This window comes from Scophthalmus maximus, chromosome 8 (assembly GCF_022379125.1).
Source record: "Scophthalmus maximus strain ysfricsl-2021 chromosome 8, ASM2237912v1, whole genome shotgun sequence".
In the NCBI taxonomy this organism is placed as follows: Eukaryota; Metazoa; Chordata; class Actinopteri; order Pleuronectiformes; family Scophthalmidae; genus Scophthalmus; species Scophthalmus maximus.
In genome coordinates this window covers 422,799-442,500 of record NC_061522.1, presented here as the reverse complement: position 1 = coordinate 442,500, position 19,702 = coordinate 422,799, and the positions used below count along the sequence as shown (strand labels likewise).

Sequence of the window (19,702 nt, the reverse complement as noted above, 5' to 3'; positions counted from 1 at the left end):
AAGATGATCAGTGGCTGTATATAAAGATGATCAGTGACTGTATATAAAGACGATCAGTGACTGTATATAAAGATGATCACTGACTGTATATAAAGATGATCACTGACTGTATATAAAGATGATCACTGACTGTATATAAAGACGATCACTGACTGTATATGAAGACGATCAGAGACTGTATATAAAGACGATCACTGACTGTATATAAAGACGATCAGAGACTGTATATAAAGACGATCACTGACTGTAAATAAAGACGATCAGAGACTGTATATAAAGATGATCAGTGGCTGTATATAAAGATGATCAGTGACTGTATATAAAGACGATCAGTGACTGTATATAAAGATGATCACTGACTGTATATAAAGATGATCACTGACTGTATATAAAGATGATCACTGACTGTATATAAAGACGATCACTGACTGTATATGAAGACGATCACTGACTGTAAATAAAGACGATCAGAGACTGTATATAAAGACGATCAGTGACTGTATATGAAGACGATCAGTGAGTGTATATAAAGACGATCACTGACTGTATATGAAGACGATCACTGACTCTATATAAAGATGACGATGCGTCTCTTCTTCCTCTCGTATAAAAATGAAGATAAAATATCTCAGATTCAGGAGCCGCCATCTTGTGCTGGTGACGTCACAGAGGACGCCGCCGCAGTCACTTCTTGTCCCGCCCCCGTTATTTCTCACCCTCTACTTTCATCTCTAAAGGTTTTTGTCTGGAGTGACGGACGTTTGCGTTTGACTCCTTCAGTGAAGGAACTGATCCGTCTGTCACTCTGCTTCCTGGTTCACTGTGTTACAGCCGGGAGGGGCCAGGGTCTGGTGGGAGGGGCCAGGTCTCTCCTCTTTGTTTTTCCACTTTGACTTGAGTGCAATCTTTAGCTGCTCTGACCTCTGACCCCCGGCCCATCGTCCTCCGGGGGATTCTGCCGCCTGTCGACTCTCAAACTCTCTTTCCATCATCAGCAGAGGATTCTGGGAAGTCATGTCCACTAATGGACCGTGTCCCTCGGGACGTCCTGTAATGGCTCCTGCTGCTGCTCAGTCCAATAACTCTTCACTTCCTGAAACTCATCAGTCAATGTACATTACCCATCAGAAGTGTTTACATGTTTACATCGTGTTCGTTAAAGATTATAACAGAAGAGAACCGGTTCCGATCTGTTCGTCAAACTGCAGCTGGTTCACGTCACATTTGTGAAAATCGATTCATCGTCTTAGTCATTTAACGTTGTCGTGGCGATGCTGCTCAGACGCAAGAAGTGAGTCTTTGCACACGTCACTCGACTCTTTCTACATTTCTCACATCAATCGATCAATCAGAAAATAATTGATTGATAAATAAAATAATGTTTAGCTGCAGCCAAAGAAGATTTTATATTTTTTAACAGTTTCACAACTGTTAAAACTACTAAGACTATTAGCTTTAGCATTGTTGTTAGCTTTAGTTTTGGCATTACGATTAGTGCTATCATTGGTATTATCTTTAGCATTAGTTTTAGTATTAGCATTAGCTTAAGTATTAGCATTGGTGTTTAATTTCAATATTAGCATTACAATCGGTATTATCATTAGTGTTAGCTTTAGCATTAGTATTAACATTGGTGTTAGTTTTAGTATTAGCATTACGATTGGCATTATCATTAGTGTTAGCTTGAGCACTGGTATTTGTTTTAGTATTAGAACTAATACTAAAACAAATACCAATGCTATATATATATATATTAGCATTGGCATTATCATTGGTATTAGCATTAGCATTGGTTTTAGCATTACTTCTGCTGACTTCCTGTCTGTCTGGTCCCGCAGGTCTCAGCCTGAAGCTGCCGATGTGGACGTGTCCCCGTTGACATTGAGGTGTTGTCAGAGGTGAAAGGTCATGATGACGACGGTGGCCGCAGACTTCGACCACATGGAGCTGCAGCAGCAGTACAGCAGCAGCAACGACACGGTCAACAACCGCTGGGATGACGAGTGGGACAACGAGAACAGCTCGGCCCGCCTCTTCGAACGCTCCCGCATCAAGGCGCTCGCAGGTACGAGCCAGGATGAGTCGATAGATGTGTTTAGAACTGTAAAGTCAAACTGTGAATACAGACGAGTCATCGCAGTCGTTTCACACGTGATGTCTGCGAGGACGACACTTCTCATCGCTGGTCTGATGCGTTTTGTAAACATTGCAAAAGTTGTAAAATGCAGCGCTGCTGTTCCAGAGGCTCAGGGAAATAATTACTGTTAATACTATAGTAAACTCCAGACGCATACTGACACCTACTGGACAAGACTGTGTAACATTACACAAAGATCTCGGTGTGTGTGTGTGTGTGTGTGTGTGTGCAGGATGTTTGTTTCCTATTTCCTCTCCTTCAGTCAGGAATGTGAATGAACAATGGAGGGAAACACCCCCCATGACATCATTGGTAAACTTCGATGCCACTGGCTGATTTGTGTCTCCAGCACACACACACACACACACACACACACACACATGTGCACGCACAAGCCCCGCCCACTGCAAAAAAGAGGGAAGCCCCCCCCCTTGTGAAATACACTGTTAAAAGTTGAAGTTAAATTAAAACTGTTGATTCACTTCAGTTCTCATCCAGGGGGTGGGGCTTATGAGCTGTACTGCTCAAGACACCAGGGGGCGGGGCTTGTGACCTATACTGCAGCCAGACACCAGGGGGCGATCAGGATGATTTGGCTTCATGTCGTCCTTCTGTGGTTTTAATGCAGAAACACGGAGGAAGTGATGTACATCTCCTGCCCTTATTCGTGTCTGGCAGGTGAAGCCTGAGAGGCAAAACTCAGGGAGAAGCCGCCTCATGGAGGCAGGATGAGAACTGACGTGAATCAACAGTTTTATCTGTGACAAGGCCACAATGTCCTTTAATAGATTCAAACTTAGATGCAACGTTTAACAGTGTCATTTACGAGGGGGGGGGGGGGGGGGTTCCCCCTTTGTTTGCAGTGGGCGGGGCTGTGGGAGTGTGTGTGTGTGTGTGTGTGTGTGTGTGTGTGTGTGTGTGTGTGTGTGTGTGTGTGTGTGTGTGTGTGTGTGTGTGTGTGTGGGCGTGTGTGTTCAGGAGGGAAACAGAAAACTCCGTCAGAGCAGCGTGTAGCTGCTGATGCTCTGAGCTCTGGGCAGGGCCGGAAAAACACACACACACACACACACGTCCGGTGAGCGTCACTCTGACCTCTGGACTCTTTTCTTTCGCCTCCTGACGACACAAGGACGTTTCTCTCTCTGCTCGTTCGTGTCTCTGAGACTTTCTGGATTTTTTCTCTCTGAGATTTGGACATTTGTAGATTTTCGAAAGAAGTTTGACGTCGTGAAATGAACTGGACTGAAACTGTGACAGAGTCTGATCTGATCTGTTGGATTAACCTGGTCTCACACACACACACACACACACACACCTCTACGTTAGCTGGTGGTGATGGAGGGCGAGTGGGCGTCGGTCGACTCTGCGCAGCTGCAGTTCAACTACAACCAGCTGGAGGGTCGATTCAAACAGCTGCAAGGTGAGAGGAGGTCAGAGGTCAGAGGTCGACTCTGCTGGCCGCATCAGAGGGGAAAAAATCTTCGTCAAAAGCCGAAAGTCAAAGTGATTCATAATCTGAGGTTTGAGGCGCGTGTGTGTGTCTGTGTGTGTGTTCAGTCAAAACCAGACATCGTCAAACTGTGAGAGAAGAAGACGATGCTCGCCTTCAACGTTATTATTGAAAATATACATGTATATATATATATATATACACACACACACGTATATATATGTGTGTGTGTGTGTATATTTACGTACAGATGACAGACTGTTGTGGTCAGACTCCGGCTCTTCAGCCGAGCGCGATGCATGATGGTTCATGTCGCTCGGTTAGTGACCATCGGTTGTTTTCTCTACTTTCTCTCGATGCATTGTGGGAAACGATGAGTTCAGTTCATGACGTCACTATGTTCAGACACAGACCTGCCCCCTGGTGTTCATGTGGTTCTCACGTCTGTTTCTGAGGACTTGAGAGGCAGCCATGTTGTTTACATGATGATGATGATGATTGTAATAAACAACATCATCATCACAACTGACAACAATCTCTTTGGTGATGTAATAATGTCTCAAGTTGAAATGCTACTAATCAATCTGTGTGTGTGTGTGTAGACGAGCGTGAGGCGGTGCAGAAGAAGACCTTCACTAAGTGGGTGAACTCTCACTTGTCCAGAGTTTCCTGCAGGATCACAGATCTGTACATGGACCTGAGGGACGGACGCATGTTGATCAAATTGCTGGAGGTTCTGTCTGGAGAGAGACTGGTAACAAACAAACACACACACACTCTCTCTCTCTCAGGGCGTGGTCTCAGCTCTGGTCCTGTCGTACTTCCTGTTTTCCGTGGTTGGGGTTTGGAGGCGGGGCCTTGACCCCTGTGTCGCTCCACTTCCTGTGTTAAACGCTCTTTACCAAACTACTCGGACTCTTATTGTGAAACTCAGACTGACCTGATAGGAAGTACAGTAGGATCAGACTGAGCCGTGATTGATTATTGATTATGATTGAATCATTGACTGAAGCTTCATGACTCAGTTAGGAGACGTCAGACATGATTGACAGCTGTGACAATCCTCTCCGCAGCCGAAGCCGACCAAAGGCCGAATGAGGATCCACTGTCTGGAGAACGTGGACAAAGCTCTGCAGTTCCTGAAGGAGCAGCGGGTTCACCTGGAGAACATGGGGTGTCACGACATCGTGGACGGGAACCACCGCCTGACGCTTGGCCTCATCTGGACCATCATCCTCCGCTTCCAGGTGAGAGGTCACGTGTTCTCCTGCTGGATCTCTCAGGAAAGCTCATGTTGACTAATCAATAATAGAATCGATCAAACCTTCAGACTCAGCTGTCCTCTCCTGACTCCGCCCTGTGTTATGACATCACAACAGGAAACAAAAACAAACTGTCAGGATTCACTGTAACTCTCTTTGACAGTGTCGCTGCCGAGCCCCGCCCCCTGCATGACTCTGATGTCACTGATTTACCTGAGCAGGATAAAGTCCACTGACACCACATTGTCGTCATGGAAACCCAGTACAAGGAGATCGCAGGTCAAAGGATCAACCTTTGACCCCCTGGGATTTCCCCTGCTGAGCTCCCACGACGTCTGAACATCTGACCAATCAGTTCCCACTTCCCCAGCTGAAGCCCTCCAATCACAGATGCTATTACAGTCACTTTCTTTACCCAGAGTTCCACCAATCAGGTCACAGGAACCACATGTGACCCTCAACAGCTGTGAGCTGGTTAAAGGAACATGTTCTTTAGTGTGTTTGACCAACAGACAAACAGAGGACCTTCTTTATCCTCAAACCGGCTCACACCGGTTCAGACCGGATCAAACTGGTTCCGACCAATTTGAGGGTAAAGAAAGTCCTGTTTGTCCGTAAGTGTGAACAGGTCTGAACCGGGTAGAAGTGCAGTAAACAGGTGCAGGTGCAGTGAACAGGTGCAGGTGTAGCAAACAGGTGCAGGTATAGTGAACAGGTGCAGGTGCAGTGAACAGGTGCAGGTGTAGTAAACAGGTGCAGGTGCAGTGAACAGGTTCAGGTGTAGTAAACATGTGCGGGTGTAGTAAACATGTGTGGGTGTAATAAACATGTGCGGGTGTAGTAAACATGTGTGGGTGTAATAAACATGTGCGGGTGTAGTAAACATGTGTGGGTGTAATAAACATGTGCGGGTGTAGTAAACATGTGCGGGTGCAGTGAACAGGTGTAGGAGTGACGGTGTCTCTGTCTCAGATTCAGGACATCAGTGTGGAGACTGAAGACAACAAAGAGAAGAGATCAGCTAAAGACGCTTTGCTGCTGTGGTGTCAGATGAAGACGGCCGGGTGAGATTCACTGTATATACACAATAAACAATATATACACACAATATATACAATATAGGTATATTGATTTTTGTGTTGATCGTCCTCAGGTATCCCAACGTGAACATCCGTAACTTCACCACCAGCTGGAGAGACGGCATGGCCTTCAACGCCCTCATCCACAAACACAGGTGACGTCCTCGTCCTCGTCCTCCTCCTCGTCCTCCTCCTTGTCTTCCTCCACCTCTTCTTCCTCGTCCTCCACCTCTTCTTCCTCGTCTTGCTCCTCGTCCTCCTCCTCGTCTTCCTCCACCTCTTCTTCCTCGTCTTGCTCCTCGTCTTCCTCCACCTCTTCTTCCTCGTCCCCCTCAACCTCTTCGTCCTCGTCTCTGCGTGTCTCAGCTGTGCGTGTGAATAAAGTTTGTTTGTGTCTTTCTTCAGGCCTGATCTGATCGACTATGACAAACTGAAGAAGTCCAACGCTCACCACAACCTGCAGAACGCCTTCAACCTGGCGGAGCAGCACCTGGGCCTCACCTCGCTGCTCGACCCCGAGGGTGAGACTCACTGACCCCGGGTCACCTGACGCTGCGTCACTTCCTGTCACATTCAGCCATTGCTCTGAACACGACAACATTCAGAGACCGTACGAACGTGTTTGTGTTTCAGACATCAGCGTGGACCAACCTGACGAGAAGTCGGTCATCACCTACGTGGTGACGTACTACCACTACTTCTCCAAGATGAAGGCTCTGAAGGTCGAGGGCAAACGCATCGGAAAGGTCAGTGGACGCACATTCCGACGGGGAATGGGCTGGTTGTTGTTATGGGACAGAGAAGACAGGAAGTGTCTCTGTTTCTTTGTCCAGGTCCTGGACAACGCCATCGAGACGGAGAAGATGATTGAGAAGTACGAGTCTCTGGCCTCAGACCTGCTGGAGTGGATCGAACAGACCATCATCATCCTCAACAACCGGAAGTTCGCAAACTCTCTGATCGGAGTCCAGCAGCAGCTTCAGGCCTTCAACACCTACCGCACCGTGGAGAAACCACCAAAGTCAGAACCTCTACCTTCAGTTATAATAATTATAATAATAATAAATTTAATTTATAGTTCACCCCTGACTCCTGACTGTACATAAAGACGGTCAGAGACTGTATATAAATACGCTCGGTGACTGTATATAAAGACGATCACTGACTGTATATACAGACGATCACTGACTGTATATAAAGACGATCAGAGACTGTATATAAAGACGACCTGTGACTGTATATAAAGACGATCAGTGACTGTATATAAAGACGATCACTGACTGTATATGAAGACGATCACTGACTGTATATAAAGACGATCACTGACTGTATATAAAGACGATCACTGACTGTATATAAAAACGACCAGTGACTGTATATAAAGACGATCAGTGACTGTATATAAAGACGATCAGTGACTGTATATAAAGACGATCACTGACTGTATATAAAGACGATCACTGACTGTATATAAAGACGATCAGTGATTGTATATAAAGACGATCACAGACTGTATATAAAGACGATCAGTGACTGTATATAAAGACGATCACTGACTGTATATAAAGACGATCAGTGACTGTATATAAAGACGATCAGTGACTGTATATAAAGACGATCACTGACTGTATATACAGATGATCACTGACTGTATATATAGGCGATCGGTGACTGTCTCACTGACGTCCTCCTGGTGTCTCTTGTGTCTTCAGGTTCACAGAGAAAGGAAACCTGGAGGTTCTTCTCTTCACCATCCAGAGTAAGATGAGAGCCAACAACCAGAAGGTCTACATGCCCCGAGAGGGAAAACTCATCTCCGACATCAACAAGGTCCGAGCTGCTCTCTGTCACATGACCCCGCCCCTGTCGTCCATCTTCTGATCTCGGAATGTTTCATCTCTTCCTTTAACATGTTCACTGATTTCACAGAGAATCATTCACGGATCTAGATGAAAACAAGTTTTGTGGAAATCTGTTCAGGAGTTTTTGTCTAATCCTGCTGACGCACAAACAAAAGCATTTTGGAAACACCGTCTGCTTCTAGTTAACGTTAATTCAACAATTCAAATTAATTTAGAACAAAACTTTCCAAAAACCCAAAGTTAAAACATGATTATTTAAATGTCTCAGTTCATATTTGATCAACATTTAACAATTTATCTCCATAAGTAATTTATCGTGTCATGAAAAAAATGTCTTTGTAAACAGTTAAATGTAATAAACATTAGAACCTGCAGCGTTTCTGCCGATCCAGAAAACAAGTTCTGGTTCCAGATCTATCATCACCTGTAGTTGCGGGTGGGAGATGGATCCTCGTGTGGCCTCGTGCTTGCGAATCCAGCCCCAAGTTTGAGCTGCTGCTTCGCAGCTCTCGATCACTTCTCATGCTGACGTGTGTTCGTCCCTTCAGGCCTGGGAGCGACTGGAGAAGGCGGAGCATGAGAGGGAGCTGGCTCTGAGGACCGAGCTGATTCGTCAGGAGAAACTGGAACAGCTGGCCAGACGCTTCGACCGCAAGGCGGCGATGAGAGAGACGTGGCTCAGTGAAAACCAGAGACTGGTGTCACAGGTAAGAGGTCGCAGCAGCAGCGAGCAGCTGTTTGACTGCAGCTGAAGTTCTGTATCTGTACATGTCAACGCCGGTCGGAGAGGATGTGGTTGTCACTCTTCTGGTTCTCAGTTTATTAGTCCTCAACCAATTCGTCTTTGCATATGAACAAAGGTTGTGAATTTGGCATCACTGTACGTATCAAACATGTCTGATCAGATTCAGGATCCAGGATTATGATGAAGACTGAAAGTGAAACCAGCTGTGAAAAATCAAATCAATACTAAACAGAATCGCAGACAAATCGTCTTGGTCTGGTTTAACCTCTTGATTCACTCTGTCCTGTTCTGTTCAGAGTTAGATTTGGGTGTTCGTTCTGACCCCAGAAACAGAATTGTTTTGTCACGAGTTTAAAAAATGCAAAACGACACCCAGACTTTTATCAGGGGTGTGTAAAGTGACACTGTCGCCTCCTCTCTCTCTGTCCAGGACAACTTTGGATTCGACCTTCAGGCCGTCGAGGCGGCGACCAAGAAGCACGAGGCTATTGAGACAGACATTGCGGCGTACGAGGAGCGTGTCCAGGCCGTGGTCGCTGTCGCGAAGGAGCTGGAGGCAGAGCGCTACCATGACCTCAAACGTGTAACGGCCAGGAAGGATAACGTGATCCGGCTGTGGGAGTACCTGCTGGAGCTGCTGAAGGCCCGCAGACTCAGGCTGGAGATGAACCTGGGCCTGCAGAGAGTCTTCCAGGAGATGCTCCACATCATGGACTGGATGGACGAGATGAAGGTATACTGATGACCAGAGTGATGGCCTCTTCACATGTTAACTTATGGTCAGAGGGGAAAATGGATTTCCATTACTGTACGTCCAGTACAGTAATAGGTCCAGGATGAGTTTAGGTCAAAGATAGAAAAGGGGGAAGACCGTTAGTCTCCTTGAGCGAGAAGCTTATCGAGCCGTCGTTGGTCATCTCGGTCTGTCTGCTTGTTTGGTTTCTAGATGCTGCTGCTGTCTCAGGACTATGGGAAGCACCTGTTGGGCGTGGAGGACCTGCTGCAGAAACACGCGCTGGTTGAGGCCGACATCGCCATCCAGGCTGACAGGGTGAAGGCAGTCACCACTAACGCCAACAAGCACTCCGTCAACGACAGCGGTGAGCGGCGTGTGGGAACGTCTGTCCTTAAAGTCCTAGTGTTCCTACTTCATCATCTGTTTCTATAAATGTTTCTGTGAAACGCTTCTTTTTGAAGTGGATTGTGGCAGCAGTCCACAGTTTAGATTATTTTAAGTCTTAAGAAGGAAAAGTATAATGGTTAAGTGATGATAATGGTCTTCCTGTCCAGGCTACAAACCCTGTGACCCTCAGGTCATCCAGGACCGAGTGGCCCACCTAGAGTTTTGCTACCAGGAGCTGACCCAGCTGGCTGCCGAGCGGCGCGCCCGCCTGGAGGAGTCCCGCCGCCTCTGGAAGTTCTACTGGGAAATGGCTGAGGAGGAAGGCTGGATCCGTGAGAAGGAGCAGATCCTTTCCTCTCTCGAGCACGGCAAGGACCTGACGGGGGCGCTGCGCCTCCTCAGCCAGCAGCGCTTGCTGGAGGATGAAATGAGCGGCCGCGCTGGACACCTCCAACTCTCCATCGCCGAGGGCCAAGCCATGGTACAAGCCGATCACTTTGGTGCCATTAAGATTCAGGAGCGTATCGCTGACCTGCAGGCGCAGTGGGCGGCGCTGGAACAGCTGGCGGCAGTGAGGAGGAAGAGGCTGGAGGAGGCTCTGGCCCTGCACCAGTTCCAGGCTGACGCAGACGATGTTGATGCCTGGACGCTAGATGCCCTGCGCATTGTCTCCAGTGGAGAGACGGGCCATGACGAGTTCTCCACCCAGGCGCTGGTCAGGAAACACAAGGACGCAGCGGCAGAGGTGGCCAGCTACCGGCCAGTCATCGACTCACTCCACGAGCAGGCCGCCTCCCTGCCCAAAGAGGAGGCAGAGTCGGAGGAGGTGCGTGGTCGGCTGGCCGGCGTCGAGGAGCGCTACAAGGAGGTGGCTGAGCTGACGAAACTGAGGAAACAGGCGCTGCAGGATGCTCTGGCGCTCTATAAAATGTTCAGTGAGGCTGACGCGTGTGAGGTGTGGATCGACGAGAAGGAGCAGTGGCTGAACAGCATGGAGATCCCTGAAAAACTGGAGGACCTGGAGGTTGTACAGCACAGGTAGGACCACAAGGTTCCATTACACGTGTTTGTTATTGTACATCTATTTTAGCCAGAACTGTATTGAGGTAGAATATCCTCGGCAGGTTTGAGAGTCTGGAGCCAGAGATGAACAGCCAGGCATCTCGCGTGGCTGTGGTGAACCAGATCGCCCGGCAGCTGATGCACAACGGTCACCCGAGCGAGAAAGACATCAAGACCCAGCAAGACAAACTGAACAACAGGTACAGACAGGTTACCATGTAATACGCTGGAAACATCCTGAAACTTAAAGTATGAATGATCTTTAGATGTGATGATGCTCTCTTCTGCCTCCAGGTGGAGTCAGTTCCGTGACCTAGTGGACCAGAAGAAGGAGTCCCTGAACTCAGCTCTGGGTGTCCAGAACTACCACCTTGAATGCAATGAGACCAAGTCCTGGATCAAAGAGAAGACCAAAGTCATAGAGTCTACCCAGGAGCTGGGCAACGATCTCACCGGTGTCATGGCCCTGCAGCGTAAACTGACCGGTATGGAGCGTGACCTGGCTGCCATCGAGGACAAACTGGGCGACCTGCGAGGCGAGGCCCAACGGCTGGGGGAGGAGCACCCCGACCAGGCCAAGGCCATCACAGGCCGTCTGGCTGAGATCACTGCTGTCTGGGAGGAAATGAAGAACACGCTAAAGAACCGTGAGGAATCTTTGGGTGAGGCCAGGAAACTGCAGCAGTTTTTGCGTGAGCTGGACGACTTCCAGTCCTGGCTCTCCCGCACTCAGACCGCCATCGCCTCGGAGGACATGCCCAACACACTGGCTGAGGCTGAGAAGCTGATGGCTCAGCACGAAGGCATCAAGAACGAGATCCAGAACTATGAGGAGGACTACCAGAAGATGCGGGACATGGGGGAGATGGTGACACAGGGCCAGACGGATGCTCAGTACATGTTCCTGCGACAGAGGCTGCAGGCGCTCGACACAGGCTGGAACGAACTGCACAAGATGTGGGAGAATCGGCAGAACCTGCTGTCCCAGTCCCACACTTACCAGCTGTTCCTCAGGGACACCAAGCAGGCCGAGGCCTTCCTCAACAACCAGGTAAACTCAGAAGATTCACCTCACTGTGTCCTTAACATAATCCACTTGGTCAGTTGGCACATGGTCCTGATCCCTTTCCTGGATGAGTCCTTTAGTTCTGACTCCTTGACCTTTTCCCCTCCTGACAGGAGTACGTCCTGGCTCACACCGAGATGCCAACAACTCTGGAAGGTGCCGAGGCTGCCATCAAGAAGCAGGAGGACTTCATGACCACCATGGACGCCAACGAGGACAAGATCAACGGCGTAGTGGAGGCCGGCAGGCGACTGGCCAGCGACGGGAACATCAACGCCGAACGGATCCAGGAGAGAGTCGCCTCCATCGACAACAGGTAGACCGTCTCCATGATTAATTTATCATGTCGGGACAAAGTTGAAGACCTCCTTGGCTGACGTGATGATGTAACCTGCAGCCAATCAGATCAGTTACGGGTTGTTATGTGTTTCAGGCACAAGAAGAACAGGGAGGTTGCGGTGGAGCTGCTGATGAGGCTGAAGGACAACAGGGACCTGCAGAGGTTCCTGCAGGACTGTCAGGAGGTCAGTCTCCTCCCACTTCACAGACAAAGATCTGAGTTTCAGAGAGAAATCTACCAATCACATTCCTGCTCTCCAGAGGACGAACCCTTCCCCGAACACAGGAGGAACTTAACTTGTGTTCTTTGTGTGCAGCTGTCTCTGTGGATCAACGAGAAGATGCTAACGGCTCAGGACATGACGTACGACGAGGCCAGGAACCTGCACAGCAAGTGGCTGAAGCACCAGGCCTTCATGGCCGAGCTGCAGTCCAACAAAGAGTGGCTGGACAAGATCCAGAAGGTATGGAGCTCACCTCCTGTCCACCCTCGTCCTCTGTATCAACACACTGTCCGTCTGCATGAGGACTCAGTGTCCCAGTAAACAGATCACTAGCTAGTGTGACCTCTGCACTGACCTGGTTTACCTGTCGGCAGGACGGCGCGCTGCTGGTGTCGGAGAAGCCGGAGACGGAAGCAGTGGTGAAGGAAAAGCTGACGGCGCTCCACGCGATGTGGGAGGAGTTAGAGTCCACTACGCAGACCAAAGCTCAGTGCCTGTTCGATGCCAACAAGGCCGAGCTGTTCACTCAGAGCTGCGCCGACCTCGACAAGTGGCTCGTCGGCCTCGAGGGTCAGATCCAGTCCGACGACTACGGCAAAGACCTGACCTCCGTCAACATCCTACTCAAGAAACAACAGGTATGCCTCCGCGGTTCGCTGTGGTCGTACTTCATTGAGTACTTGTGACTCGCCCCCTGCTGGTGTTGGAGCAGCAGCACCGGTCTGACTCTGACTCCGTCTTTCACAGATGCTGGAGAACCAGGTGGATGTGCGTCAGAAGGAGGTGGTGGAGCTTCAAAGCCAGGTGAAGGCTCTGGGTCAGGAGGTGAAGGACGCTGACGAGGTGGACGGGCGGAGGCAGCTGGTGGAGAGCAAGTTCCAGGAGCTGCTGGACCCGTTAAAACGTCGCAGGAACTTCCTGGTCGCTTCGAGAGAAGTTCACCAGTTCAACCGAGACGTGGAAGACGAGATTGTACGTAAAACTGATCCAGAGGCTGAAACTGACACAGAAACTAAAAACTGACTCAGACATGTTACTGATGTTTGTCTTCCAGCTGTGGGTTCAGGAGCGGACGCCTGTGGCCACGTCCACCGACCACGGACACAACCTGCAGACCGTCCAGCTGCTCATCAAGAAGAACCAGGTGAGAGAAAGTGTTCAGGTTAGAGACGGTGTGTGGTGACAACGAAGTTGTTAGATCTGTGAGGCCAAGTTCACACCTGGAGTCATTCTATGTGGTGATCCGAGCTCGTCCTCGTCTTCCTCCACAGACTCTGCAGAAGGAGATCCAGGGCCATCAGCCTCGTATCGACGACATCCTGGAGCGCAGTCAGAGCCTGCTGCGGGACGAGTCCTCCAACGGCGACGTCATTCGCCAGCGTCTGGCCGAGCTACAGGAGCTGTGGATGCAGCTGATGGAGGAGGCGGAGAGCCGACATGGCCGTCTGGAGGAGGCGCACAAGGCCCAGCAGTACTACTTCGACGCCGCCGAGGCCGAGGCCTGGATGAGCGAGCAGGAGCTGTATATGATGTCAGAGGAGAAGGCCAAGGTGAGGGAGAGGGGCCGATCAACAACCCACAACCCACAGGAAACGTCTGTGACGACATGTGTTTTATTTGTGTTTCAGGACGAGCTGAGCGCCGTCACCATGCTGAAGAAGCATCAGATCGTGGAGCAGGCGGTTGAGGACTACGCCGAGTCCGTCCACCTGCTGTCCAAGACCAGCAGAGGACTGGTGGCTGACGGACACCCGGAGAGGTACATCCCTGTCAGTCACAATCTGAAACACACTGTGACCCCGCCCACACAATCCTGGACCAGTGTGTGTGTGTGTGTGTGTGTGTGTGTGTGTGTGTCAGTGAGCGTATCAGCATGCGTCAGTCTCAGGTGGACAAGCTGTACGCCGGCCTGAAGGACCTGTCTGAAGAGAGGCGGGGCAAACTGGACGAGAGGCTCCGTCTCTTCCAGCTCAACCGGGAGGTGGACGACCTGGAGCAGTGGATCGCTGAGCGGGAGGTGGTGGCCGGGTCACACGAGCTGGGACAGGACTACGAACACGTGACTGTACGTTACTCCGAGAACTACTAACAAGTACAACTAATGATACTAGAATACCTCTGACCTGTTTCCCTCTCTGCTCAGATGTTGCAGGAACGTTTCAGGGAGTTCGCGCGGGACACCGGCAACATCGGCCAGGAGCGCGTGGACAGCGTGAACCGTCTGGCGGACGAGCTGATCAACACCGGGCACGGCGACGCGGCGACGGTGGCGGAGTGGAAGGACGGCCTGAACGAGGCCTGGGCCGACCTTCTTGAGCTCATCGACACCAGGACGCAGATCCTCGCCGCTTCCTTCGAGCTCCACAAGTTCTACCACGACGCCAAGGAGATCCTGGGACGCATCCTGGACAAGCAGAAGAAGCTGCCGGACGAGGTCGGCCGAGATCAGAACACAGTGGAGACGCTGCAGAGGATGCACACCACCTTCGAACACGACATCCAGGCCCTGGGAACACAGGTGAGCTTCAAAACATTCCTGGCTCCGCCCCTTTGTCCTGATCCACAACCAACATCTCTCTCCATGTCCCCTCCCTCCAGGTGAGGCAGCTGCAGGACGATGCCGTCCGCCTCCAGTCCTCGTACGCCGGTGACAAAGCCGACGACATCCAGCGGCGTGAGAGCGAGGTGCTGGAGTCCTGGAGGAGTCTGCTGGAGGCCTGCGACGGACGCCGGCTCCGCCTCCTGGACACCGGGGATAAGTTCCGGTTCTTCAGCATGGTGCGGGACCTGATGCTGTGGATGGACGACGTGATCCGGCTCATCGAGGCCCAGGAAAATCCCAGAGACGTGTCATCCGTGGAGCTGCTGATGAACAACCACCAGGGCATCAAGGCCGAGATCGATGCCCGGAACGACAGCTTCACGTCCTGCATCGAGCTCGGGAAGTCTCTGCTGGCCAGGAAGCACTACGCCTCCGAGGAGGTGAGAGTCATGCAAGTGTTTCAAATATATATATAGTTTTAGGTCAGAGGTCAGAGGTCAGGGACTGACGCCGTGGTGTTTGTGTCGCTCAGGTCAAAGAGAAGCTGCTGCAGCTGACGGACAAGAGGAAAGAGATGATCGACAAGTGGGAGGATCGATGGGAGTGGCTACGACTCAGTAAGACCTCGCCTCCTCCAGCTGTTTGTAAAACACGTGATCAGTCAAATCATTTGTTCTTTCAGGAGGTGGTGACCTTCAGGAGGTCTTGGCCTTCAGGAGATCGTGGCCTTGAGGAGGTCGTGGCCTTCAGGAGGTCGTGGCCTTAAGGAGGTCGTGACCTTCATTGGGTTGTGACCTTCATTAGGTTGTGACCTTCAGGCAGTTTTGACCTTCAGGAACCGCCTGTTGTGGCCTTCAGGAGGTCGTGGCCTTAAGGCGGTCGTGATCTTCATGGGGCTGTGACCTTCAGGTGGTCGTGGCCTTCAGGACGTCGTCGCCTTCAGGAGGTCGTGGCCTTTAGGAGGTGGTGACCTTCAGGAGGTCGTGACCTTCCGTCGCTGCACTAACCCGAACAGATGTATTTTAGAGATCGTCCTGTGTTTAGGATACGTTGCTGCTGCTCTGGTCACATGACTCGGGACATTCAAATTCATTAGTTTGACCTCTGCCCTCTCTCTGATCCCCCCCTCAGTCCTTGAGGTGCACCAGTTCTCCCGGGACGCCGGCGTGGCCGAGGCCTGGCTGCTGGGCCAGGAGCCGTACCTGTCCAGCAGGGAGATGGGCCAGAGCGTGGACGAAGTGGAGAAACTCATCAAACGCCACGAGGCCTTCGAGAAGTCGGCCGCCACCTGGGAGGAGCGCTTCTCCGCACTGGAGCGTCTGACCACGGTGAGCGGGACATGACCAGATCGTCTCTCTGCTCTTAAAGTGAGAGTGTCTCATAAATCTTTTTCCTGGCAGCTGGTTGGTTGCCTTGAGACTCGTTTCGCTGACATTTAATTTTCTGCTCCAACATCGTCCAATTATAATCTTTCTGATCTTCATCGTTCAAGTTTCAATCACAGCTGTCCGTGTGTTTTCCAGCTGGAGCTGTTGGAGGTGAGGAGGCAGCAGGAGGAGGAGGAGCGGAGGAGACGACCCCCGACTCCAGATCCGCTGCTCGTCCAGCCGGAGGCGTCGCCGCCGCCGCAGCAGAGGTGAGAGATCAGGAAGTGACGGGTTGGAGCTCGGTTGTGATTGGTCGGGTTTGAGAGTCAAACCCGGGGTTTTTCTCTCTTGTGTCTCTGCAGCTGCGTCATCGCTCAGAACGGACTGCCGTCGGACCAGGACTCTCCCCGGGTCGGTTTCTGTCTCCTTCACCTTCACATCACAGACTATGTTCATAGCTCATATTCTGAATATTCTTCAGTGTGTTTGTTAAGACTTTTTGCACAAAGAGTTTCCTGTCTGAGAGAATACAGAATAAGTTATTAAAGTCAGAATATGAAGCAGGAATCAGGTCCCGGGTCCAGGACCTTCACCTTGGACCTGACCCCTGACCCTTGAGGCCACGCCTCTGTTGGCTCCTCAGTGGTGACGCAGTGTTAAATCTCTCCCTCTGCTCAGGATGGTGTGGACGGCTCCGATCTGGTGAACGGCGTGGAGGGGCGGAGCTCCAAGGAGCCGAGTCCGACCCCGTCCCCGACCTCCGGCAGGAAGAGTAAGACCAGCCAGTCGTCCACGCTGCCGTCCAAGAACCAGGAGTGTTCGCCGTCGCAGCTGGAGGGACTCCTGTACCGCAAACACGAGTGGGAGGGCCACAACAAGAAGGCGTCCAACAGGTAACAACAAAGATCCACGTCTCGCTCGTCTCTCAGACGACGCCTGCTCGTCCCGTTGACCCTGCTGCTCTGTGATTGGCAGGTCGTGGCACAACGTGTACTGTGTCATCAACAACCAGGAGGTGGGTTTCTACAAAGACGGCAAGGCGGCGGCTCAGGGAGTCCCGTATCACAACGAGGCGGCCGTCAGCCTGATGGAGGCGGCGTGCGACGTGGCGTCAGACTACAAGAAGAAGAAACACGTCTTCAAACTCAGGTAACAGGGCAGCCATCTTGTTTTCATTCAGAATCAGAAAACATGTGATAATTGTGACAGACGTTAATAATCAGAAGCTCCTCCCACCTCCTCTTTCAGAGTCACTGATGGAAATGAGTTTCTGTTCCAAGCCAAAGATGAAGTGAGTTTCTTTTCGTTCTCTTGGTTAAAATACATTTTTGCCGGTCAGTAAAAATTCCTAAATGTTTTCGCTCTGCTATGATCAAACCTCCGCCCCCGTGTCGCCCCCTGCAGGAGGAGATGAGCAACTGGATCCATGCCATCCTGAAGGCCGGCGCCGGCGTGCAAGGCAGCCTCCCCGGCACGCCGGTGTCAGGCCGCGCGCAGACGCTGCCGGCTGCCGTCACGCTCACCACCGAGTCGAGTCCCGGCAAGAGAGAGAAGGACAAAGAGAAGGAGAAAGAGAAACGCTTCAGCCTGTTCAGCAAGAAGAAGCAGTAGAAGAAGAAAAACCTGCAGCACTTTGGTGAAACTGAATCGATCTGGAAAACTCCGCTCTTGTGTTTGTCGCATTGAAGCTTCATTGAAAATAAAGGTCTAAATTCTCATCATCTGCATCGAGTTGGAAACTTCGAGAACTTGAATCTGCCTCCGAGCGCGTTTTCACATGTTTGGCATTTTAAACTTTTAGCTTCACGAAGGTCTGAAGCTGCAGCGTCAGACGCGAACCTGCCGCTCGCCACCACACCTTCGTTAAGGTAAACCTCCTTCTGTTTGCGCGAAACAGGAGCTTAGACTCTGAACATGCTTTCCTTCAAAATCAGTGATTTCCTTTCGCGTAAAAATAATCAACCCTGGTGGTGATATCATCTCTGATGTTAATGGCCAGTGACGACGTCGGAGGATTGAAGGTTTCACCAAAGTGCGACGTTAGTTTTGTTTGTTCTGTGTTTTGTTTTCTTCTTCTTTCCTTGAAAGGTTTTATTTCCTTCGTGTGGTCGTTTGTGAAGTCACGGGTCAAACAGACGCTGTGTCCTGAGTGCTTGAGACGTTGTGATGTCACAGTCGCTTTTCGTCACGTTTGATCTGAACTGAAAACACTTTGTTGACGACGACCCGACGAGTCATCGGCGTCTTTTTGAACCAAACTCTCTCCGTTTGTTCGCCTGTACGTCGACGATGATCCGCTGTTACGTCACGTCTCGCTCCCTCTGTGACATCATCAGGGACCACACTCATTTTGTTTTTAAATTGTTTTATTTTTGGTTTGTTTTCTGAAATGTTCTTATTTTTCTACTTCTTTGAAACCTGTCTGGATTATTTCCTCAATTTTGTGAGGGTGTCTCTAGAGACAACCTGCATTCTTCTTCCTCCGCCGTTGAGAAATTGGACCAAGAGTGAGTTTCATTTTTATTATGACCTTTTCGTCTTTTTTTGTCCTCCGCCATTTTCTATTTGTCTTTAAAAAAAACAGCCAATCAGCTTCGAGGAAGGTGTACAATGTAGAGAAGTCCACTTGCATGCTTCGTCGGAGCGTCACCTGAAAATAACTCACTTGAAACTTAAAAAATATCTTGTCTTTTTTTTAAATCTCTTTCTTCGGTTCTAATGTTTCAGATGCTACAGATGATGAAGATCAATATGTATAATAAACACTAACGCTTCGATGTTTAATGGTTAACGTGCTGCAGACGGGGGGGGGGTTCGTGTCGCTCTGTCACTGTATACCTATCGTACTGAACATGTATGGAAGTTAACGCCATTACTGCACAATCAGATCTACGTCTGTAGGAATGAAGAAGAAGAAGCTGTTTCCATATTTAAACACAAGTTAGAACATGAATGCTTTTCTCATGTATGAACCTGCACCTGTAGACTTTAAAGCTCACTCTCTCTCTCTCTCTGTCTGTCTCTCTCTCTCTCTGTGCGAAGTCATTAAAGCTTTTAAACTTTACACTCCAGCTCTTTGTATCGTTTATTTTCTGACCTGTAGTAACCTCCAGGGCCTAGCATTATATTAGCTAATAAAAAGGAATAATGTAACTCATATTATTCAATGCTAATATTACTATGAATTAGCCGTGAGCTAGTATTATATTAGCCAATAAAAAAAAATGATGTAACTCATTAACTATTGCTAATATGACTATGGATTAGCTGTTAGATACCATTGTATTAGCTAATATAATGTAACTCATATTAGCTAATGCTAATATGCTAATGCTAGTTAGCTAATGGTAATATCATAATAATGTAACTCATATTAGCTAACCTGTCACGGTAAAATTGTGTTGATACTGAAACTCGTATTGTGAAATACTGTAAATTGCAAAT

The 19,702-nt window shown here is 49.8% G+C and overlaps 1 protein-coding gene across 2 annotated transcripts in view; it reads left to right on the top strand.

Annotated features, from left to right (window-relative positions):
- Positions 1–19,322, top strand: part of LOC118311942 (spectrin beta chain, non-erythrocytic 1) — a 23,059-nt gene extending 3,737 nt beyond the window's left edge. The window contains exons 2-35 of one of the 2 annotated variants that reach the window (XM_035636104.2): positions 1,839–2,065; positions 4,190–4,341; positions 4,661–4,834; positions 5,822–5,913; positions 6,003–6,083; positions 6,334–6,449; positions 6,562–6,674; positions 6,762–6,949; positions 7,641–7,758; positions 8,339–8,497; positions 8,966–9,268; positions 9,482–9,635; positions 9,826–10,696; positions 10,783–10,920; positions 11,015–11,771; positions 11,900–12,102; positions 12,220–12,310; positions 12,443–12,589; positions 12,724–12,987; positions 13,097–13,321; positions 13,404–13,493; positions 13,621–13,899; positions 13,978–14,108; positions 14,210–14,414; positions 14,493–14,867; positions 14,948–15,331; positions 15,424–15,508; positions 16,023–16,219; positions 16,415–16,527; positions 16,621–16,669; positions 16,937–17,151; positions 17,234–17,407; positions 17,507–17,549; positions 17,663–19,322. In XM_035636104.2, coding sequence (XP_035491997.2) covers positions 1,909–2,065; positions 4,190–4,341; positions 4,661–4,834; positions 5,822–5,913; positions 6,003–6,083; positions 6,334–6,449; positions 6,562–6,674; positions 6,762–6,949; positions 7,641–7,758; positions 8,339–8,497; positions 8,966–9,268; positions 9,482–9,635; positions 9,826–10,696; positions 10,783–10,920; positions 11,015–11,771; positions 11,900–12,102; positions 12,220–12,310; positions 12,443–12,589; positions 12,724–12,987; positions 13,097–13,321; positions 13,404–13,493; positions 13,621–13,899; positions 13,978–14,108; positions 14,210–14,414; positions 14,493–14,867; positions 14,948–15,331; positions 15,424–15,508; positions 16,023–16,219; positions 16,415–16,527; positions 16,621–16,669; positions 16,937–17,151; positions 17,234–17,407; positions 17,507–17,549; positions 17,663–17,869 — 7,050 coding nt within the window. In that variant the 5' untranslated portion in view covers positions 1,839–1,908 and the 3' untranslated portion in view covers positions 17,870–19,322. Of the gene's footprint in view, positions 1–1,838; positions 2,066–3,221; positions 3,558–4,189; positions 4,342–4,660; positions 4,835–5,821; positions 5,914–6,002; positions 6,084–6,333; positions 6,450–6,561; positions 6,675–6,761; positions 6,950–7,640; positions 7,759–8,338; positions 8,498–8,965; positions 9,269–9,481; positions 9,636–9,825; positions 10,697–10,782; positions 10,921–11,014; positions 11,772–11,899; positions 12,103–12,219; positions 12,311–12,442; positions 12,590–12,723; positions 12,988–13,096; positions 13,322–13,403; positions 13,494–13,620; positions 13,900–13,977; positions 14,109–14,209; positions 14,415–14,492; positions 14,868–14,947; positions 15,332–15,423; positions 15,509–16,022; positions 16,220–16,414; positions 16,528–16,620; positions 16,670–16,936; positions 17,152–17,233; positions 17,408–17,506; positions 17,550–17,662 lie in introns of those variants that run through there. The other variant, XM_035636106.2, reaches the window with a different exon arrangement.
- The last annotated feature ends 380 nt before the right edge of the window (positions 19,323–19,702 follow it).